General features: G+C 39.1%; 1 protein-coding gene across 3 annotated transcripts; it reads left to right on the top strand.

The window, feature by feature from the left end:
• The first annotated feature begins 4,060 nt into the window (after window positions 1-4,060).
• On the top strand, window positions 4,061-23,102 carry rell2 (RELT like 2). 3 transcript variants are annotated; one of them, XM_063498941.1, is made up of 6 exons: window positions 4,061-4,232; window positions 13,162-13,365; window positions 16,515-16,577; window positions 17,587-17,650; window positions 18,517-18,693; window positions 18,789-23,102. In XM_063498941.1, exons 2-6 carry the CDS (start codon window positions 13,176-13,178, stop codon window positions 20,407-20,409), a joined length of 2,115 nt encoding a protein of 704 aa, XP_063355011.1. In that variant the 5' UTR covers window positions 4,061-4,232; window positions 13,162-13,175; the 3' UTR covers window positions 20,410-23,102. The 3 variants fall into 3 exon arrangements, with proteins under 3 accessions (XP_063355011.1, XP_063355006.1, XP_063354998.1); XM_063498936.1 differs by lacking the exon at window positions 4,061-4,232 and adding an exon at window positions 4,287-4,406; XM_063498928.1 differs by lacking the exon at window positions 4,061-4,232 and adding an exon at window positions 11,488-11,665.
• Window positions 23,103-23,131: the final 29 nt, after the last annotated feature.

Raw genomic sequence — 23,131 nt, 5'->3', positions numbered from 1 at the left:
GGGAAATGAGAAAAAATAATATAAGGATACCAATCATGGCTCTTCACAAAACCTATACAAAGAAATCTGCTCAATGTCATATTAGAAAATTATGTTTTAGACATGATACACTGAAGAAAATGAACGACTTTGATTATTTGAATTATATTTTATATAATAACAGTATATTATTTTCATGCCTTCTTCCTTTAATAGTTGCCACAGTGGATTATCTTCCTCCATCTCACTCTTTCTCTTGCATTCATCCATAAACATTCTCTGCAGCGTTCCTCTTTTACTCCTGTTTGGCAGCTCCAACCTTTGCCCAACATATCCACTATCTCTGCTCCATACATGTCCCAAACATCTCAGCCTTGCTTCCCTAACATTGCCTCCAAACCACCCAAACCTGAGCTGTCTGACTGATATAATAAAAAAAGTCTCACCATCTTCAAGCATCACCCCCACTGTTATATGATAAGTATGATATTTAGCATGTCATTGTTGCATTGCAGTCTAACTCTATCCGTACTGGAGTTGCTATTGTTGTTTTTATGCCTCATCTAGGCCTCACACAAAACCATTATCACTCCTAAGTGCTAAGGGATGCCATGTCAACCAGAGCGTCAGCAGTTAACGCTGGAGGGATGAGAAATGATGCATTTCATTTTTAAACTTTAATGAAGTGCAGCAGCTGGCTACATGTGTAGGAGTCAATTGTTAGGCACAGTGCATTTCTTTGTTTTCTATGCAGATAATAATAATAATAATAATAATAATAATAATGGATTGCATTTATATAGCGCCTTTTGAGAACCTCAAAGCGCTTTACAATTCATTCACTCTCACATTCACACGTGTACACTGGTGGAGGCAAGCTACAGTTGTAGCCACAGCTGCCCTGGGGCAGACTGACAGAAGCGAGGCTGCCATATCGCGCCATCAGCCCCTCTGCCCATCACCAGTAGGCGGTAGGTGTCTTGCCCAAGGACACAACGACCGAGACTGTCCGAGCCGGGGCTCGAACTGGAAACCTTAAAAAATAATAAAAAAAAGCGAAAGAAAGGGTGGCAATTCAGATGGCTTCATGGACAGGAGGAGTAAAGAAATAGCTCATGATGTGTTGAAATCTTTCAAGGTAACAGGTTCAAATAATGTTTTCAAGGGTTCTGTAAATGTGAAAGACTGTTGGAAATAAACAGAATGGGTCAGCTGTAATGATCTCATCTCCATCATCTATTCCTGCACTACACTGAGAAAATCTGCCTGATTTACACTTCAAAATAATCCTCTGTGATCTTATGGTTCACCTTGGTGCAGCACATACATTCATCCTCTGTTTGAAATTAATTTTTTGGCTCCCCTCCTTTAAAGGCCGCTCCTTTCCTCCATTCCTTTAAGCGAACTTTCTCCTGATTAACTCTCATAAAAAAAAGGTGCGCAGCACTGCTGTGAATACAACTGGAGCTGTGTGCCTGATGTGACCATATTTGGGATATCAGCTCTTACTGACATCATACAGACTTGTATGATGTCAGTAAGTAGGAAAAAACTGTAAAATATTTATCTCATTACTTAAAACTTTAGCTGTGTTAATACTGAAATATCCATCTACCAATGAAAAAGGATATATTGTGGTGTAAAAAGTGTTTGCTCCCTTCCTGATTTCCTTGGATGTCTGTCACAAACAAATGTTTCCAATCATCAAACAAATTACAATATAAGACAAAAATAACACAAGTACACACAAAATACAGTGTTTAAAGGAAGGTGCTTATTATTAGGCAAAAAAAATCCAAACCTACATGCATGATTGTTTTTATTCAGCCACATTTTTGAGTCTGAACCATGTTTTTAAGGTCACGCCATCTCAATCTCATTCTGGTCGGGACTTTGACTAGGCTACTCCAAAGTCTTCATATAGTTTTTCTTAAGTCATTCAGAGGTGGACTTGCTGGTGTGTTCTGGATCATTGTCCTGCTTCAGAACCCAAGTGTGCTTCAGCTTGAGGTCACAAACAGATGGCCAAACATTCTCCTTTAGGACGTTTTGGTAGACAGCAGAATTCATGGTTCCATTTACCACAGCAAGTCTTTCAGGTCCTGAGGCAGCAAAATAGCCCAGACCATCACATTATCATATTTTACTGATAGTATGATGCTCCTTTTTAGAAATGCTCTGTTACTTTTAAGTGAGTTGTAATGGGACACACACCTTCCAAAAAAGATCAACCTTTGTCAGTCCACAGAGTATTTTCCCAATAGTCTTGGTGACCATCAAGAGTTTTCTGGCAAAAGTTTTTCAGCAGTGGTTTTTGTCTTGGAAAAAAACGCAAGCCATTTTTCCCAGTCTCTTTCTTATGGTAGAGTCATGAACACTGACCTTAGATGAGGCAAATGAGACCTGAGGTTCTTTGGATGTTGTTCTGCGGTCTTTTGTGACCTCTTGGAGTGATCGCTGCGCTCTTGGGGTAATTTTGGTCAGCCACCAAAATTAAGGTTCACCACTGTTCCATGTCTTCTCTAGTGATGGCCACATGACACCAATGCTCTGATACAAGCTTCTAACTTGAAGTTGCATTTTCCTCGAACCACCGCCTCAAAGCTTGCTTCAGTGCAGAAAATCACACGCGATGTTTTGACCACTTGAATCACATAAGTCGTCAAAATCATCGATACTGCTATGTAACATGAGAAACTTTGTAGCACCCCAGTGCCATGTGAACGTGTGTTTTCGAAAGCTGGAGAAGTTGTCAGCAAGAAAATAAAGAAAAGCAGTGGAAAAAAATTTTTTTGTCATTAAAAATCTAAAAATCCCAATCCCATGAACATAATCACACCCTCTGTTTCTCCAAGCACACTTTCTTACATACATGTATAGAATCAACCGATCTGTGAATTCATCCAAAATTGTATTTATATCATTCACACAAACCTTCGTTACACTCAGCACACGATTACATTGTTTTGCTGTTCCCTATTTTGTCACTAGATGTCACTGAAACAAAGCTTTTAATGAATTCATCTGTTTTCTGTACAACTCATGAAGTGGTTCAATACTGGTTCATTGCTTGATTTGCACATCACTAGTGTTGGCCATTTGTGGATAATGGCTCTCACTATCATTTGCTGGAGTCCCACAGCTTTAGAAATGGCTTTATAATCTCGTCCAGACTCTGAGATCTCAATTACCGTGTTTCTCATTTGTTCCTAAATTACCTTGGGTCATGGTATGATATCTGGCTTTTCAGGATCTTTTGGTCTACTCCACTTTGTCAGCCATGTCCTTTGTAAGCGATTTCCTGATTAATAACAGGCGTGGCAGTAATCAGACCTGGGTGTGGCTACAGAAATTTAGTGTTTACTTGTGTTATCGTTGTCTAATATAGGAATTAAATAGCAAATATGATTAATATTTAAATAATCAAACATAGAAAAAAATAGGAAATCAGGAAGGGGGCAAACAGTTTTTCATAGGAAAAAGTTGCAATATTCAAGATCAGAAAATGAATCTTCAAACTTTGTAGCTTTGGTTTAGATTTCTGTACAGAAAAAAGGGAGCAACCACTGTTGTGGAAGCTAATGGGGTTCCTTATAACAAATACCACTGTATATGACAACAAACAAAGCATATTAGGTCTATTTTAAAAAGCACTAATGAGAAGAATACCATATAATAGAAAACAAGAAGGAATGGTGAGCTGATCCAGCTGGACAATAAACAAAGATTGTAGATATAACTCCTCACATCCCCAGAGATACTGCTGTTATCTGTTCTGATGAATGGCTGGCCACTGGCCCAAAGGCCAGTCACACTCTTTAGCTGTGGAAACATGTGCATTTTATTTTACTTAAAGCCTACGACTTTTTTTTAGTTTATTCTTTTAACAGCCACGTCTATAATAAAAGTCTATCTGAAAAATGGCTTTGAAAAATCAAATATTCATGTCCCCACCTGACAACATCTTTAAACGAGCAGAAACAGAAACATAAAGAGTCAGCCTGCAGCTTAGCTGACTCTGTCTGGAGACACAAAGGTTAAATTCAAAGTTGCAGCATTAGCTGCCTATGGAGCACACGGACAGATGCCTCCGAGCTTCCTGTCATCCTGCTCTCCTCAGCTGACAGCAAACCTCATCGTCCCCTTCGGGCCAGAGGACACGGAGAGAAGGCTGCAGTATGGGACGTTATCAAAACCGGCAGGTACACTGAGTGTGAGAGGACCAGGCTGTGTCCCAGCCTGCCTGGCTGAAGGTGAGGATCCGAGCTAGGCGTGTCTGTTTTGTGGTACCTTAAGATGCTGCCTCATAAGTATTTAACCTTCAGGAGACGTTCTCACGCTGGGTGGGGAGGACCGCTGTCCTCTCAGGTATCGGAATGTGAGCATAGTGACGAGGATGCTGGTGGGCTTTTGCTGCTGTTGACCAGGTGAGCTGAATAATGGAGTGAATCAGCGCTACGGTAGATGATGGCATAGACCATAGACCCGAAACACGCCGTACTGTAGCCTTTCGTGGCTAAGAAAAATTACGCGCCAAACTCTATTACGAATCACCAGGATTTAAAGTTTTGTGCCGTTTCAGATGGCACATTTATCGAATAAAATAGAGTGCTCGGCATTTTAGGAATATATTGGCAGCACTTGTGAATTCGGCTGACGTTGATTCACTAATTCGTCCAATCTTAGTGTTACATTTACTTTAGAAATTTTCACAAAACAGGGACCATTCTCAGGCTGTGGACTGCCAGTACATTTCGGAAACGGGGAATATGGATCCCGTGTGAGCCGATTGAGAAGACAGTTGTCTTTGATTCAATAAAATATTTGCAGGGTTTTTTTCAAAGACACTTATAAAAGTTTAACATTTCCGAATTATGTTTGGTGATTCTCTTGGATCACATACAATCAGAGAGCGATGTCGTAATCTATGATCGGTGCTAAAAACAAGTCGGTGTGTTTGATGCTAAGAGGTAAGCTCCAACGGGTCTTTAATGACCTTAAGATACGATTAATGATTTTCTGGCCCAAAATTAAAAAAAAATCACTCCTCCCTGGAATGGTTTTCCTCTCCTCGTGGCTTTGCAGTGGGAGAGTTCCCAGCCCCCCCACAGGAAGCTGGTCAAATATTTATCAGATTGCACTCATGCTGATATGATTCAAGCTGTATATACAGAACTATATGAATGATTTCAGCTACTTAAAGAAATGACTGCCATGTGCTGTTCATAACTGGGTGTAAAATGAAAATATAAGAACAACAGAAGGTCCAAAGAAATATTATGAATAAAAAAAATCAGTTCAAACATCCCCAAGTAACATCCCCAGTGACATAAACAAACACTCTCCAGGTTAGTGTTTTTTTGTCTCATTCACTCCAGCAAGAAGCGTGATTTGTCACTTCAGAGAACGTGTTTCCACTGCTCTAGAGTCCAGTGGCAGCGTGCTTTACACCACTGCATCGACACTTTGCATTGTGTTTGGTGATGTAAGGCTTGGGTGCAGCGGCTCTATGCAGTCTTAGTCCCTGACAGGGACCCATTCTTTAGCAAATGTTTATAGAAGCAATCTGCATGCCTAGCTGCTTGATTTTATACACCTGTGGCAATGGAAGGAATTAGTGCATTTGGATGAGTGAGTGAATACTTTTGGCAATATAGGGTACCAAGATGGCAGCTGACATAAAATACTAACCAAATGCATTGGGCTGTGTCCAACGTTTACGTACAGTCTGTGGTTAAGATGAACATAAACACTTGAAATTGTGCTACTAGTTTACAGTGTTGTTACAGCTTATTATGATGGCAGTATGATGGTACTAAATGTATGCTTCCAGCCAAAACTAATGGGCTTTGTTGTCTAACTATATACAGCTAAGTATTGCCTAATTAGTCCTAGCTAACTAACTAACTAGGAAATGCCTAGAGATGAGTGTGTTCATATTGCCATTTTGGTTTAGAAAAACAAAACAAAACCGATGTGATGAAGGGGGGCAGGTATGACTGTGAAACAGGCTGCTAATTGGCTATTGCAGTTTCTGCTGAGATTGCAGATGGGGGGCTTAGGATCTGGAGTCAACAGCATGGACCCACTGCCTAACCTGCCTAGTACTCGTCGCTCATCGTAATGATATGTGGAATAGTGTTTTGTTTTGTTTTAAAGCACAGTTTCAGTTTTAATACCAATCAATCATGGTCTTAATGCTGCAACCACATTAAGTACTGATGACCATGTTCGCTACTTTATGGTGACAGTTTAATATCAGTTGCTATTTCTAGCTATTTCATGCCACAAGGCAAAGTTATTATATTTTCATAAGCTCAAGAGGGAAATATGTGGACTTCAGGGCCCTCCCAACTTATTGTATCTGAATCCACTACAAAACCTTTGACTTAAGTTAAAAAAGAGCCTTGCCAGCATGAGTACAGCTGCTGACAAATCTGAAGAAATGGTGTGATGCATTCCTCCCACCATGGAGGGGAATTATGCACGGGCTCATGCAACACAGTGTTCCATTATCCCTTTATACTCGAAAGTGTGAAAAAGTGAAAATATTGGAAACATAGACTGTATATAAAAGACTGAGATAACATCTATGGCTGAAAAGTGAAGCTAGTGCTGCAGTGCCTTAAAGCCTGGTCCAGTTAGAAAGAAGTTCATTTAAATATGTATGGTGGGACCAGAGTTATCTCAGTTAATTCCACTGTTAAATGCAGACAATAAAAGACAACATAGAGAAGCAAGAATGATGTAAACGTGTTCCCATCTGACCAGTTGTATTATCACTAGCAGTACTTTCATGTTAACCAGTTTCTAGGTTGAGTATTAAACACATTGGGAGTTACACACAAGTGGTTGTGTAAAATTAGTCATTGCCGCTCAATTACTTTTCATATCCATGGACATTTTAAAAGCTAATTATAGAAATAGAATAAAGTTAATATTAAACTACCAACAGAGTGGTCTAGAACTTTCTCCTCCTCCCTCTCTGATGTAGCACATGGAAATTGTTATAGATCTTGATGTCACCGTTCTTTGACGTAAGGCAGCGTTGCAAGCATATCGTGAAACAAACAGGGAAGAGATACTATTGAGGTCATGATGATGCTGAGTCATCTCTCTGCTTCTCTGAGCTCTTTGGTTCTTTAAGATGGAAGAGAGAGAGAGAGGAGACTGTTAGTGTGATAATGTGTCTCAGTCATTCTGAGAGTTTCACCTGATGTCCTCAGAATGTGTTGGGTTTTTTTTGTACATTACGTATCATTATTGTACAATTTCCATTCCACTTATCCATTAAAATGATCCTAGTTACAGGGCCTTAAAACTGTATTCTTTTTACTGAAGGTTTGATCCCTTGTAACTTCTACGTACAGGAGACGGGTATACAAGGTTTTCGTGGCTGGAAAACAAATTTAAGCTCTGTTTAAATCTACAGGGAAACAAACGTTACATCCACTGCAAGTGCCAGAAATGAAGGCCTGTTTTCCATGACTGACCTTGAGCATCATTCTTATGAGATATATCACAGCAGCTTTAGTAGCAAAACTGATTTGTGATCCTAGATGGATGTTGTGTCTGGTTTTGTCTGTGTGAATCCTGAGAAGATCTGTTTTCGATCGTTTATTTGAGGAAAATTGAATAGTGCTTTTTCTGTATATTTAAAGGGTCATATCACCATGTGGTATAGATGGCTGATCAAAACTATTACAGCATTTGTAATGTGTTTTATTGGGTTTTTAAAAACGTGTTTTTAGTGCTCGTTCTTGCTAAAGCCAAAAGAGAGTTTGGCTTTAGAAAATGATTTGTGCCCAAGTCTTCTACTTAAGAAGTTATGAGAGATTAAAAAATGATGAAAGTATGTAGCTAGCTGTGTACAAGGTTTCATAAAGTTTCATACAAGAAAAAGGCAAATCATTTTCATGGCTACATCAGATATGTTTAAGTTATCATTAAAAAAAATCTGCTGATTCAGTGGGAGTCGGGTAGGAGGCGCTCGCTGAATTTCTTTGGAATGACATTTGCTTTTGTATATGACAGAAAATGTTTTTACTGTGAAGTTAGATGAAATGCTGAGTGTTACATTTACAAGTTGGATATTAGAGTCCTTTGAGATGTCAATTATACTCCAAAATGAGCATAATGTAAAATCCTAAATTTACAAGCAAATTTCCTCTGTGCTCAGATGCTCCATTCTGATTATGAAAAATTCCTCACAAAACATTTCATAGAGAAAAAGTCGTCGAAACTTCAGAAAAAACAACCGAATAGGCATCTGTCATCCACGAAGGCCATGTGACGAGTGAGTCAAGACTGAAGCTGTGGCAATCAAGGCTGCAACAATATAACTGGGAGCAGGTGAAGGTCTAGCTGTCTACAGAAAACCAAGTGAGGCTAAATATGGCTCCCCCATCAACTTTGCCAGATTTCAGAGTGAGTGCACAAGTATCCATGTATAGTTTTGTGTGTAAATGCTTCATCATAGACTGCTATAAAAATGCATCTTTAGTGCATGTTCTTCTACATGAGAACAATAGCCAAATAAATGAACAGAATGAACAGTTCAGTTAGAAAAACAAACAAACTATGAGACATTACTCCTCTTGGGGTTCCCTTTAGCCCCTGGAGTATTCACTCTGAAAAACAGACATTTAACAGATATCCATAAAAAGGAAAGGAAGAGAGGCTGGGACTGAAAAGTAGGAGGAAGAGGAAAGAAAATCTCTGAGAATACAGACTGTAGACAGAGAAGTGCAACACTGAGGAGTAAGTATTTCAATTAAATACAGTATTAAATTAAATGTTAAATACAGCAAAGGCAAATCGTCACTGATGACAATTCTGGTAGTATGCACTCAAAACGCTCACGCCAAGAATGTAATTTATAAAAATAAATAGGTCAAAAGGTTACAAAATGAATACAGTGTTGTTTGTTTTGCATTTTTTGTTTACTAAATTATTTATCTTTCCATTATCTGGGAATTAGAAGGAGCAAAGCTGCTTATCAGCTTGCTAAGTTAGCATGCGGTTTCCCCTCTGACCATTTATAATTATGAATAAGTGTACTGATAGCACAGGAAGTGAAAATTATACATGCTAAAATATGGAGAAGTTCATAACACAGTCTGAATGCAACATGGCTGATGCAGACAAGACATTAGTGTGTGCAAGAAGAAAAGTACTGTACAAAAGTCTAGTATTAAAAGCACTGCATGAATATTCAAGCACTTTTTGAAGCCAGGAACGAAAGTCAGAAAAAAGTACTTAACAGATTTTGTCCAACTCTATCACTAGGACAAAATCCTGCAGGACTATAATTAAATATTTAAGACAGTTTTAGTTAATATTCTTTCAGCTGCAATCCTGGTGGTATTTAACAGTCAGAGCGCAGGTAATGAATTAAAAAGCAGAATCCAAAGGGAGGCCCAGTCTCTGCAACAAGTACAAATAGGTGTCCTTTTTTAAAATCATGATGCTTATCAATAAAAAAAGAACAGATGGAAATGTCTCATATTGACCATATTTTAATAATAATCTAATTATTGTGCTGTGTAAGATTCTGCCTCTGAAGTTATAACTCTTTATAACTTCCACATGAGGGAGTTACTAACCACACTCAACCAACTCATTAAAGAACCAAGAACATCTCATTTTTTTTAGTTTGATTAATGGTAATAAACATAATCCAGTGTTCCTCTTTGAGACTATCAGCACACTCCTTAATTCCCCTCAGTTTGTGGCCTTCCATGCCATAGCTTCTAATGACTGCAAACACTTTCCAAAATTCTTTACTGGGAAGATCAATAGGATCAGGTCATTGTTCAGGTCGGTGCCCTTTCAACCCAAGTCTCTCATTCAGTTCTGTTGTCTGAGTCTAAGCTGATTTCCATGATGGATTTTGGCTCATTAGCTCCTTCAGCTAGTTGAGGTAAACAGTATGTTTGGTAAACTCCAATCTAGTTGTAGACAAACCCACACCATGGAAACAGCTTCAGTAAAAATGACCTATTTGCTTGGATGAAGGTGAACATTTATTTTAGTCCTGCTTGACTTATCTGCAGAGAGAGAGGCGGAAATAGATATAACCCTCAGGCTATTCAGTTAACACTCTTACCTTTGCTATGTAGATGATGCACAGCTTTACTTTTCTCAGCAGCTTCTCGTACCTCAGTGAACGCCTCTCTCTGCTCCATCTCAGTGTCAGTAAAGCTGACGTTCTCGTGTTGAATTTTGAATCTGAGATTTCTAAGCTAACCCAGTCTGGCTTTCTCCACCTCAGAAACATTGCAAAGCTCAAATCTTTACTGTCATTCGGTCATCTGGAACCTTTAGTAAACACCTTCATTTTCCTTTGCCATGATTATCATAGCTGGCTTTTCACATGCATCTCTGAGTCCTGCATAGAATCAGCTTTAAAATCCCCTTTTTTACCATATAAAGCTCTTCATAAACAGGACCCTGCTTATATATCAGAACTACTGAAACCTTATCACTGCAGTGACTTCTCTGATCAAGGTCTTCTAATTGTTACTGGCGATCCCACCCAATGTTAAAGTGAATGTGTAACCCTGTGGTTGATGATGTGTCTGTTTATATGTCTCTGTGTTGGAACATGTGGCTTTAATTTAAACTGTCAAGCACTTTGTATCTCTGTGTTTTTGAACCAAGCTGCACAAATAAAGTTATATATTAATATTATTTGATTATTATATAATATATCACAAGGTTCCAGTAGATTTCCACAAAAATAGCTGGTAGAAATATCCTTCAAAGAGCTGCTTTTTACTTTGAGTACATTTCAGAGACAGTACTTTTTCACTTTTACTTGAGTAAAAAAGTTGAATCAGTACTTTTAAATTTTTTTTACCATAGTATTTTTTAACACAGGTATCTGTACTTCTACTCAAGTAAAGAATGTGTATTTTTGCCTCCTCTGTGAACTTTACATTTTGAATAATTGCCACATAACTATTCAGTTCACAAAGATATTCTATTTTGAAGATGATCCTAATGATATTTGTTATCACTGCTTAAAAACATTTTTAAAGGGAACAAGTGTGTGTGTGTGTGTGTGTGTGTGTGTGTGTGTGTGTGTGTGTGTGTGTGTGTGTGTGTGTGTGTGTGTGTGTGTGCGTGTGTGTGTGTGTGTGCGTGTGTGCGTGCTTGCGAGGGGCGTTACTGGATGCTGATAAGCCAGCTGGAGGGCCAAACTGATAAGCAGTCATATGTTACACCATACAGTAGATGTATGCAAGTATGTTATTCATAATCACATTATGTAAAATGTACATATATATATATACAGTAATACTACAAATACATGACTCTAACCTTTCTCTATGATACAGTTTATAGCATACATTAAAGCACGAGTTGTACTACAGGCATAAACCTTTATTTTTAAAAGATTTTGTAACATTTCTTTTTGTGAATAAAAAGGACGTGGTTGCCCTGTGCCCCCATCTCTTCTCTGGAGATAGACAGAAAAGGTGGGGCTAAAGGGAAGCCAGACTGGAGGGGCACACGCTGTATGATAGTTTCTTATCCAACACACTCATTGGAAACAATGTTTATCGGCTAAATCTGAACAGCTTTTTTGCTTTGTTGTTATTGGTTTCTTTTAGTAGCTTGTTTTTTAGTAACATCGCAGACTTTCACAAGTTCCGATGTGTCCACACAGGCAGTAAACCTGGTAAGAAATATTTGTTACAGAAATATTTGTTGCTTAACAGACAAAAAGCTGAGTTCTGAACCTATATTCTTACATTAATGTGCATTTGTGGGTGAAACTGTTGCCTGGGCAGAGCCTAAGAGACTTTACAATAACTTAAGCAAAGTTAAGTATGGTAAAAAAAAAAAATGAAAAGGAAAAAGATTGAGTGGTTGAGATGTTTGCAGGTGACACCTTTTTCCATACTTTGTTTTGTTGTATGTTGTGAAGATCTGTAAGGTGTTTGTCTAAGATCTACTACACATAAGCTTTTTTTTTTTTTAACCAAAGGAAAATTTCGATGATTTGGAATGTTTTCAGGAACTACATGAACACGTGTGGGATTTGTTGGGATTTGTTGTGTCATCAGCCTGCTTGCTTTCCCTCATGATTCCTGTTCTTACTCCTATTTCCAGGATATTTTGGATTCCCTTTGTGGGCTTAGTTGGATTTATGTTTTACTCACCTGTTGGAGTTTGTTTTTGTGGGGTTAATGCAATCCAAAATACATTTTTGGATCTTTTTGTTAATCATGTCTGCCTCCATGGCTTGCTGTTGGTATGTTTAAAAAAACTTCACGCAATCTTTAATATAATTCAAAATACCACTAAAAAGATTATATAATTGTTACAATTACTGGTGTTAATAGAATAATTATTAGGTATAATGTAACACATAATACATATATAATTCTTAAGATTATTCTGAATTAAACAAACAGGTGTTATAAGTAAAGGTACATTTGTCACGGTTTGTCTGGCCAGACTCAAATGCAGGACTGAGATTATTTACAGTGTTGGTGCAGACAGTACTCTATACAAAGTCTTTTTGAAGTTCTCAGTTCAAAAGTCCTATTTGTACAAAATTCACTGGAAGGAAGGTCGGTGAATCCAAGTTCCCAATCCTCTGAGTCTCTCGAGAATCCGCCAAGCAACAAACACTTTCTCCAAACTGCACTGGGCCGGTGTCAGGTGCAGAGGGCGGAGATTCCAGGAGGAGCCTGCCTCTGTGAGGCAGTTAAAAACACCCACACACAGAGCAACAAGCACAATATCAGAGACGGAGACAAAGAGAGATGGTGGAGACGCACAGGAGGACCATGACAAAACTTTAAACTAAATAATAATTAGTTTATGATAGAAAACACGTACATAACTTTCACAACTCATAGACCCTGTTAAAGCGTAGTCATGCTAAAGGTTAGTAAAAAAACCCTTCACAGCCTAACTGTCTATAATAAGACAACAGTAGATGTGTGCGTGGTATTAGCATTAACTAATACAGATGAGGCATGCACGTAGTATGACACACATTTCTTCCTGTTCTGTTTCACGTCCACTTCTGCTAGAGGAGTCTCTCTATCCTCTTAACCTAATATTTATGTTAATGTTGTAGCCTCTGAAAAAATGTTCCTGCTTAGATCATTACTGTCCCAACCAGTGGAGTTCAAGGATGACATAGATTCTGTTTTGTTTCAGGTTAAAGCCACACTATGACTGAATTAGAAGCCGTGGGGGCAGGGACGCCTCCACCCTACATAATGTTTCTGGTGGTCTTCCTTTTCTTTCTTACGGGACTGCTGGGCTTCCTAATCTGCCACCTCTTGAAGAAGAAGGGCTATCACTGTCGGACAGACGTGGAGGATGAGGAAGAGGAGGAGAAGCTAGGAGAAAATGCAGATGGTGGGTTGGAGAGAAAAGGTTAATCAAGGAAGAGCTGTGTGACAGAAAGTAAAATATCTAAGGTTTAAGTTAGCCATACTGACATTATTGTGCATGTGACAAATATATATACATTTGTAATAGATTACTATTAGAGTACTATGAGTAATGTATATGATCCAATTTTATTTGTATAGCACCAAATCACAACTGCAGTTGCATCAAGGCGCTTTATATTGTAAGATAAAGACCCTACAATAATACAGAGAGAACAGAAACATTTTGTTGTTTGTGACAGCGTCTGTTAGTAACATAAATAGAGGATTAAAGCTGCATTCATTTATTTAAGTGTTTATTAGAACCACAACAATGACAAACAGTGGGCTATTGTTAGCTTGCTAACACATCTATTGTAGTGGCTGTGCTCGTGTGCTTGTCATGTCACAGATGTGCACATTAAAGCAGATAACTCGTAAGCTGGAGAGGAAATAGCGTCTCACTAATTTAAAAGATCATCATTTAGCCTGGAGAAATAATTGTAAAACTAGAACATCTTACTAGTAATCAGTGATTGTAGCCAGGCTGAAAAGTCAGAGCTCTGTTGAGCAAAGCATTCCTTTCATGAATGTCTTCATAACTAAAGTTTTAATTGTTAAAGAAAAGATCATTCATAACCATCTCGCAGATGTATCATTACCTACAGCTGCTTTCAATACTATTGATATTTATTTACATTTTTCGCTCCAGTTGTTCTGAGTTAACCTCAAAAAATCTTTTCCTTGATAAATGAACTTGTCTGTTAGTCAAAATACCTACACGTACCACAGGACTTTAGGCTGGCAGTAGTTAAACTGTTACTTAAACAGCCATTGCTTGACGCAGCTGTCTTAGCTAAATATAGGCATATCTCCAACCTTCCTTTTATCTAGAAAATTCTTGAAAGAGTAGTTGTAAACCAGCTGACAGATCATCTGCAGAGGCAGGTTAATTTGAAGAGTTTCAGTCAGGTTTCAAATTCACAGCACAGAAACAGCACTGATGAAGGTTACAAATGATCTTATGATCTCTGACAGTGGACTTATCTCTGCACTTGTCCTGCTAGACCCCAGCACAATATTTTATTACAGATATTATAGTATGCGTGTGCTGTACATATTAAGGCACTGCACTGCAGTGGTTTGGTTAGTGGCTAGTCTATTACATAACTATCTAATAGACTCCAATTGGTTCATGGAATCGGGGAGTCTTCTTAACACAATAAGGCTGGAATTATAAAGTTCCACAGGGTTCTGTGGAACTTTTGTTTTGTTTTTCACTCACCTTTTCCACCTACAATGTGTTTATACACCTCTCTGCATGTGGTCATTTGTTATCATTAATCTCTTGTCTCTTCTTCCTCTCCGCACCCCAACCAGTCGTGGCAGATAGATGCCCCTCCCTAAGCCTGGTTCTGCTGGAAGTTTCTTCCTGTTAAACGGGAGTTTTTCCTTCCCACTGTTTGGGTTGTTGGGTTTTCTCTTTCTTTGTATTATTGTAGGGTCTTTACCTTGCAATATGAAGCGCATTGATGCAACTGTTGTTTTGATTTTGCGCTACATAAATAAAATTCAGTTGAATTCTAAATATTTCCCATTGCTATTAGAAACCATAGCAGACATTTTCACTGCTATGCAGATGATACCCAGCGTCATCTTTCCATGAGGCCAGATAACACACACCAAAGACACAAAGACCTGGATGACCGCTAATTGACTGCTTCTCAATTCAGATAAAACTGAGGTTATTGTACTCGACCCAAAATAAAACAGGAAACATAAGACAGGCAGAGAGAAAAACCCAGAGACTGAGGTTATACACAGGCCAAGATAAACACTAGGATCACTAAGAACTTAAGAAATATAGATATCCAAAACCCTGAATAACAATAATCGAAGAATATAAATTAATCAACAAACGCAAAACACTGAGTCACAGACCTGTGACAGTAAATTTAAAATGAGAAACATTCGGTCTTAGAGTGAAGCTGAAAAACCAGCACGTGCGCTGAGATGCCAGTCGTGTAGCTCAACAGATAGTAGAGCAGGCCATCCGCTAATCGGAAAGTTGGCGGTTTGATCCCTGGCTGCTTGAGTCTGCATGCCAAGTATCCTTGGGCAAGATACTGACCACAAGTTGCTCTCCGATGGATCCATTGAAGTACGTGTGTGAATGTTAGATAGAAAGCAGTTAAGCATAGAAAAGTACAGAAAAGCGCTGTATAACAACCAGTTCATTTACCACTTGCATTTATTACTTCTAGTTTGACATCATAATTATTATTACCTAAAAACTCCCAGAAAATCCTTCAGTTGATCCAAAATGATGCAGTGGGAGTACAGACAGGGACTAGAAAGAGAGCAGTTTTCTTCCATACTGGCTTCCCTTCATGTCCTCCGTGATAAATTTCATGTTATCTTAAAGACCTCAGTGTAACATAGTACCTCGTTAGAGCGTACTTTACTTGTGGTAAAGAGTAGAATGGGAGGCAGAGCCTTCAACTTTCAGGTCCCTCTTCTGACAAAAATGTTAAGATTAGTCTTAAAGCTTTCCTTTTTGGGTCTGGATCAGCTGATCTTGAACACTCCCTGCGTTATACTGCAATAAGCGGTATACAAATAAAACCGAAGTGATGTGAATCACTTGCCTCTAGCTTACAGTGCCGGCTAGCATTGCTGCTTGCAGCACTGTGAACTGAGTAGGTAAGTCTCTCCCTGACAGTACATTGCCTTTCTGCCATTAAGAACCACTGAAGTGTCTTTTTTTTGATGACACACATCAGCTGAGCACCTTTCAGACTGAACTACGGCAGACTTTGAGGAAATCTGACCACCACCACTTGTTCCGCACCCACACCCACTGGTGTGTGGACATGCTCTCATAGGCACACACCAGATCCCCAGCTTTGAGTAAATTGCCCCATTACCTTGTGGCTGTGCTGGTACAGACAAACGCCAGCAGAGTAAACCTGAACAGTGGAGCTCCAGAGATGGTTGGCTAGTATGCTTGCCACCTTCTGCCAGGTTCAGCATTCAGGTCCAAATCTTGACTTTCACTCTCTTATGTTTTAAGAACAAAATTTAAAAGGAATTTATTAACTAGAAGATGAATGTGTTTGTTTTACTCTGTTTCAGATGAGGATGAAGAGAACCAGGACACGGTGGAACAGATCCTTAAATGTATCATTCAAAATGAAGGTGACAGAACCGACCAATATTTTCTCAATATTTTTTTTAATTTTGAGGGGTCTGAAGTTCTCCAGAGGCCTGGTAATAAACTATTCATTTGATACAGGTGTGAAGACCCAGGGTGAGATCTAAAACCTGCAGGACACCGGCCCTCGAGGCCTGGGGTTCGAAACCCCTGATGTAGACTCTCAACTTTCATTTAAGGGTATCCACATTCAAATTGGATGAAGGGTTTAGGACAGGGGTGTCCAACTTCAGTCCTCGAGAGCTACTGTCCTGCAGCTTTTAGATGCGTCCTTGTTCCGACACACCTGAATGAAATGGCTTGTTTGATTGGCTTGTTATCAGGCCTTTGTCAAACTTGACGGCATGCTGAAGAGGTAATCCAACCATTTGATTCAGCTGTGTTGGAGTAGGGATGCACCCCTGGTTTAGGAGATTCAGCTCCTCGACGTGTGCCTCGCTCTTTTTAAAGGGATCAAAAGTAACTGGACTATTGACTTAAAGGCTATTTCATGGGTGGGAGTGGGCAGTTCCTTCATAATGTTGTTACAATTATGTAGATAAAAGGCGTGGAGGTGATTTGAGGTGTGTTGTTTGCTTAATGAGGGAACAGGCTTCAGGTGGGAACAGAGCTGACACTAATCAGGTTGACGAGACAGGAACAGGAACAGGAACTGGACCTAACACACCAAGATGCAGAAAACACGTGAATGTGACACTAGGACTGGGAGTAAAATGACAAGGGTGACATGTAACGTGGAACACAGGAGCTGCATAGAAACAGAAACCTTAAAACTAGATGACAAATCTAACACTAGAAAATGCAAATACTGCATGAAGCAGAAACGCAACAAGGAGAACCAAAGCCAGGAACATAAACTACATTTTAGAGTATTAAATAAACCGGAATTAAAATGTCCAAATACATAAAAACTGGTTCACGGACCCAGGACCTAACAGTAGAAGTTGTATTCATGTTAATTTACTATTTACTTCTTTTATTTGTGTCCTCTAGCAAATATGGAAGCCTTCAATGAGATGTTGGGAAACCATAATGTCTGCATACGTCATGACCCCAGGTATGCTAAAGCTATGTTACACTACATGGTAATCTTTACTTTTTTATATGACCTCTAACAATTTTTGTAATTTTGCCTCTGTACATCACCACAGTTACTTTTTATCAAAAAAATAAAAATCAAGATATGACTTGAGTGCAGAGTTTGACCTGTAATTCTAGATGTTCGTCACAATTATTGCATTAACCGTTAAAGAATTACACATTTTACACATAGTCACACATCGTCCAGGTAATCGAATAGTTGACTAACAAGTAGTTTCATGGCCAGGTTAATCACATTCCTGTGTTATTCTAAGAAAAATTCAAATATCTTGATTCAGAATGTTGAACTTAAATTTGGTCAGGTGTAATGTACTTGCATCACTAAATGTGTTGAACAAATGCACATGTTATGATCCAATTTAGCTTTACTGGTATATACAGCAAGGTTTGTAAGTGATGGAGATGCTGTGGATCAGACCTGTTCTAGAACAAAATCAATACCCTCTCGCTAATTCATGGTTTGCCCCTCCTGCAACCACTAATAGGTGCACCCCACAACCTTGTGGTTTTTATGAAGATTTTATGACCCAGTTATAAGGATGATCTGTGCATTCTTCAAGAATCTGCCTATGTGAACATCACTGAGACTCTAATAATCTAAGTGTGATCTAAATGTTCTAGGACTTCACTTTTTTCCCCATTTTCCAAAATATGGGGTTGATTTGGACATTAACATCTTAGAACCAGAGACTGTAAGGTAGCTTCATGTCTCTTGTAAAATCTAGGCACTGAGGGGATTGAGCTGGATAAAAAGTTATGATCTATTTAAGGTAGAAAAGGTATTTAATCTAATTTCAAAACTTTTCTCATGTTAATGGCCAGGTTGCGTAAGGAGTCCATTGGTGGTATTCCTCCCCATCTCCACACAGTTCACTCAGGCACCGACCACAACTCCTGCCACCTCTGTGCCCAGATTAAATCTAAAAAAGGCCGCAGACAAAGCAGAACCCTACGTGCCAAGCAACGACCTGGGGAACAGACTGTCTTCTCTGTTGGCAGGTAATAATGAAGAACTGGACAGTTTTGTAAAATACACAGAGATAAAGTAGTGACAAATAAGAGGATTTATAATTAATTTATTGAAATCCTTTCAGGTTCCGAGTGACACACACTGATAAAAAGTCTCATGGTGGTCCTAGTCCACTGGCCATTTCAGGGGACCAGCTGGACCAATCCCAAGACAGCGATGATAGGAAAGATGGCGGATACAACCTGAGAAGCATGTTTAAGGAAGTCCGCCGACCTTCAGAAAGTGCCAGTGGAGTATCTGCAAATGTGGGAAGAAGAAAAAAGAGTGTGACTATATTTGGGCTAAGGCGGGGCAGTGACCCTGTAGGTATTAAGGTAGGGGAGGAGACGGGCAAAGATATTGGAGGGGTTAAATTTGCTGTTCAGCAGCAACCTGTAGTGCTGGAAGAGCCCGTGCCTGTTAAGAACATTAAAGTTGATCTTCAGTGTGGCACTAAATCTGATTCCATACTTGAGACTGAGCTACAACAGGAGAATAAAACATCAGGTTCTCTTAATTCTCCTTCTTCCCAGATTAAAACTGTGCTCAATCCTGAACCTTGTAAAAAGATCCAGTCTTCATCCGGGAGTACAGTTGCTTCTGCCCCAAGTTCTCTTCCTATTCCATCTGAGAAGGGAGTAAATGTTGAGGGTCAGTGGATAAAACCTGAAGAGGCATATGAATTTGGTCCACTGCAGACATCTACACCCATTGTACCTATGCCCACATCAATTCCAGGTTTCACTTCTGTCAGTCATACTGGTCAGCTTGACGCCTGTTCCAGGACAGGTTCTCAACTTATTCAAACTCTCCCTGACCTAAGCTCTAGTTCAGATATGGAACCAGGTTTAACCCTAGATTCATCCCCTTCATCTTCCTTCCCAATCAAGACGCCATCTTCAGTTTCTTCATTAAAAACTCCTACATCCCCCCTAGCAGTGACAGCAAGTCCCAAAGTTGGCTCAAAAAATATGCCACCAGAAGCTGTAAAAGGAGAACTTCCTCGTGTCCTCACACCAAGCCCGAAACTCTCACTTCACCAAGAAATGTCTAGCCAATCACCTGTTTCCTATTCATCCTTTAGACAAACTTGTAGTCCATCACAAGCCCAAGCTCTGGAGAGAGAGCTTGAAGGCACGACAATGCCCAAAGCTGAAGAAAAATTAGAATTTAAGAGACCTGGAATTCTAAAAAAAAACAAACTGTCACCAGTTGGAGCAGGGGACTCTAAAAGCTCTGCCCTTTCATCTTCATCTGAACAACTTTTTAAAGACAGATCAAGCAGTTTACCTTTGTCACCTTCTAGCCTGTCTCCCTCCTCACCTCAAGGTGGCAGAATAAGTAGTGTGACCATTGTTAAAGCCAGTCCTGACAGCCAGAGGGAGTTCTCTGTTGTCACAATGGTGGAAGAAGAGAAGTCAGCCACTAAAGACCAGAAAGAAGACGATTATGAACTTGGAGCTGAATCAGACAAGAGGGTTATCGGTTCGGCTGAAGGAGATGATTTTGTACCAGGTGCTAGACAACCTGAGAGCCAGAGCGGAAAAACTTCTGGTGTAGAGGTTATCCCATCACTGAGTCAAGAGAAGGAGGACATGATGGAAATGGAAGATATTAGAGACTGCAAGGTGATGCAGGTGGAAGGAGCACAGTTAATGGAGGAAGAAGTGGAGCTGAAGATGCAGACTCACTTGGAAAAGGACTGACAGCTGAAGTCACAAAGTGGTGAAAAGTTAAGTGTCCAGTGCTAATCTAAAGAAAGTGACTGTTACCATCACTAAGTAGAATAAGTCATTCTTATAAAATAACCATAAGCATATTTTTAATTATTAACTGGTTACACTGTAGGGGGACTGGACTGGATGGTTAATTGAAAAGCCATTCACACAAATTTCAAATTTTCGTTATGTAATGGATAACCACTCTTCAGTTCACACCTTGGCACTTCAGCATCTAATATCCCCAAATGATGGGAATTCTCTAAGCTCTACACACTTTCTCACAGCAGGAGCTTTTTCAAAGTTCTGGGAACCAATGGAGGAACTTTTTACTGCGTAGCTAAAAGTTCAAGTTATTAGATCTGTTTTTGGGGTGTGTGTGTAAGAGTATGACATGAGTAGGACATAAGAGGAACTTTGAGTGAAGCAAACGTACAGTGATTTGTCCAGATATACAGTTTGATCAATCACATGAATGTAGATCTGGCAAAATATTACCATACAAACAACAGTTTTTAACATGAGCCCTAAAAATGGACCAAATCAGAAAGAAGAGAACTGACAGCAAAGATGCAATTTAGTTTTTCTAAACCTGCTAAAAAAATACTCTCCTCATAGCGAAGAAATGTAAAGAGAAATTAAAGTGGCTGAAACAGGATTACAAGAAAATAACAAACTATAGGTGATGTTACCTTATCAACCACTGACATTACTTCAAATTTCCAGATGAAACTGATGTTTAGTGATCCTTGTTCTTTTGTTTATCTCACAAAAGATGACATATGAACATCCAAGTTTACCTCAAAACTCTCAGTGTTTTTCCACAAAGTTGTTTAGATATAAATTGGATGGATCAGTCATTGAGTCAATTTTTTACAGACATTCATGGAGTAGTTCTGAATGAATCTCAGTACCTCTGGTGATCTTGAATGAAATTTCTGTATCTTTTAGAATGATTGCATTGACATTTTTTGACATTTCATCAAGCTTTTCTCGAGATGCATCTCAATAACTTTTGTGAAATCAGGCTTTTTGTCTAGCTCCACGATCACGTCAAAATTATTATTCCTTCCCACATGCTGGTTTATTACAGAGCCCCACAAGGGACATTGGAGAAAAAAAATGGAGATGAACTTTTGCGAGATCTCGCGAAACAGGCCGCATCCTTCAGAGGTCGCCAGCTCGAAGCTGACCGTGAGGTCGAGGCACAATGTGCCGGGAGTACGGTCTTCCCCCCGACTCTAGTGAGCCTCGACCTCCAGGTCAGCTTCGAGCTGGTGGGTAACAGATGTCTTCGAAAACGTCGGAGCACTTTTGCAAATATGTGATGTCTTGATAAACCGAGCAGATGTGTGAAGTTTACACAGCTACATTCTTGCCTCAAAATATATTAGTTTAGTTTTGTTTATTTTGTGACCCAGAAAGAGTAATATTAAAACTAAGTAGCTGCCACCATTGTTGGAAACTGGAAATGGCTGGGCTGCGCTATGAATTCTGGGATAGTTTTAGCATGCTAACAAAACTCCTGAGGAGTGTTGAACTGTGTGATTTTTAAGTTTGCTTTTATATTCAGCATGAACAGATGATGTGCATTGTCATATTTGTCACAACTCATGAATGTTTCAAGATATTTCAAGATTTCATACCACATAGAAATGAACACAAAATGGTTGTTTGTTAAATAACTCGAGTCAAAGATGAGCCAGAGTATATTCATACTAATCATGATGGGCCTAAAAACAGAAACTTAGGTTTGCTTCGTCTTTGAATTAAAAAAGTGTTTATTGGCTGAACTGCAGAAGATATGTACTAGAAGGTTATTTCTTTTCACATTTAGTGCATGGACATGAGCACTAAGCTAGCTATAGCTGAGGTGATATCAGAGCCCATCACCTTTACATAAAGTGATATCCTTTTACTAATGGCTTTAGTATGACCTGTGGATCAGTGGGCTGTTGAGCTGTAAGATTGTCTAGCTGATGGTTGAAACAGTAATTCTTTACAACACATCCATTAGATTGTGAAGCAAAGTGGAGCCATAATGACTCCATGGGCAGCTGGAGATTTATTAATGTGCTGGCTCTCCATTAAGTTGTTGTAATTGTGTTTGATGCTATGCTATATAAAGGTGCAAATGTTGCAAGCTGGTTCAAACAGTCCTATTATTCAATTTCCTTTCCCCTTTTTCTCCCAAATTAATATTTGTGCTAAATTACTGCTAACTGTCATTCATAGGAGAGTAGGTGATAGACAGCACAACAAAGAACTTTACCTTGACAGCAGAACATTTATGATATACACTCTTCTGTATGTGCCCTGTCAGTAGTAGTGCCCCGATAAGGACTTGATCCCTCATTGATCCCGCAGCACACTGTTACTTTGTTCAAGAACCTTTGCCTTTTATGATGGTGCTAGACACTTTCATTGGCAAATACAAACCTCTTTAACCCCACACCATGGCTTAGTTTTCTGTCGTTTAAATATGAATGCATAAGTAAATAAATGCATAAATCAAACATGTTATTTTCAACATTAAACTGAATGCAAAAACAATATTGAAAAGCAAAGCAGCATACTGTCTGCTGGTCGCTTGGACGACTAAGCTGCACTTTCTTCCCAAGAAGCTGTCAAACTGCAGGCAACTTCCAAGTAAACTTAAAAATAAAAATAATGTAAAGGTGTACATTTTCAAAATATTGGGAATGCTAAA

This window comes from Pelmatolapia mariae, linkage group LG2, assembly GCF_036321145.2.
Source record: "Pelmatolapia mariae isolate MD_Pm_ZW linkage group LG2, Pm_UMD_F_2, whole genome shotgun sequence".
NCBI classification, from domain to species: Eukaryota; Metazoa; Chordata; class Actinopteri; order Cichliformes; family Cichlidae; genus Pelmatolapia; species Pelmatolapia mariae.
This window is presented reverse-complemented; position numbering and strand designations above follow the sequence as displayed.

Bases quoted from the DNA above. Each gene is read 5' to 3' on its own strand.
- rell2 (XM_063498941.1), top strand. From the start codon at position 13,176: ATGACTGAATTAGAAGCCGTGGGGGCAGGGACGCCTCCACCCTACATA. The intron at 13,366-16,514 runs GTGGGTTGGAGA...ACTCTGTTTCAG, and splicing joins GCTAGGAGAAAATGCAGATG to ATGAGGATGAAGAGAACCAG. The intron at 17,651-18,516 runs GTATGCTAAAGC...GTTAATGGCCAG, and splicing joins TGCATACGTCATGACCCCAG to GTTGCGTAAGGAGTCCATTG.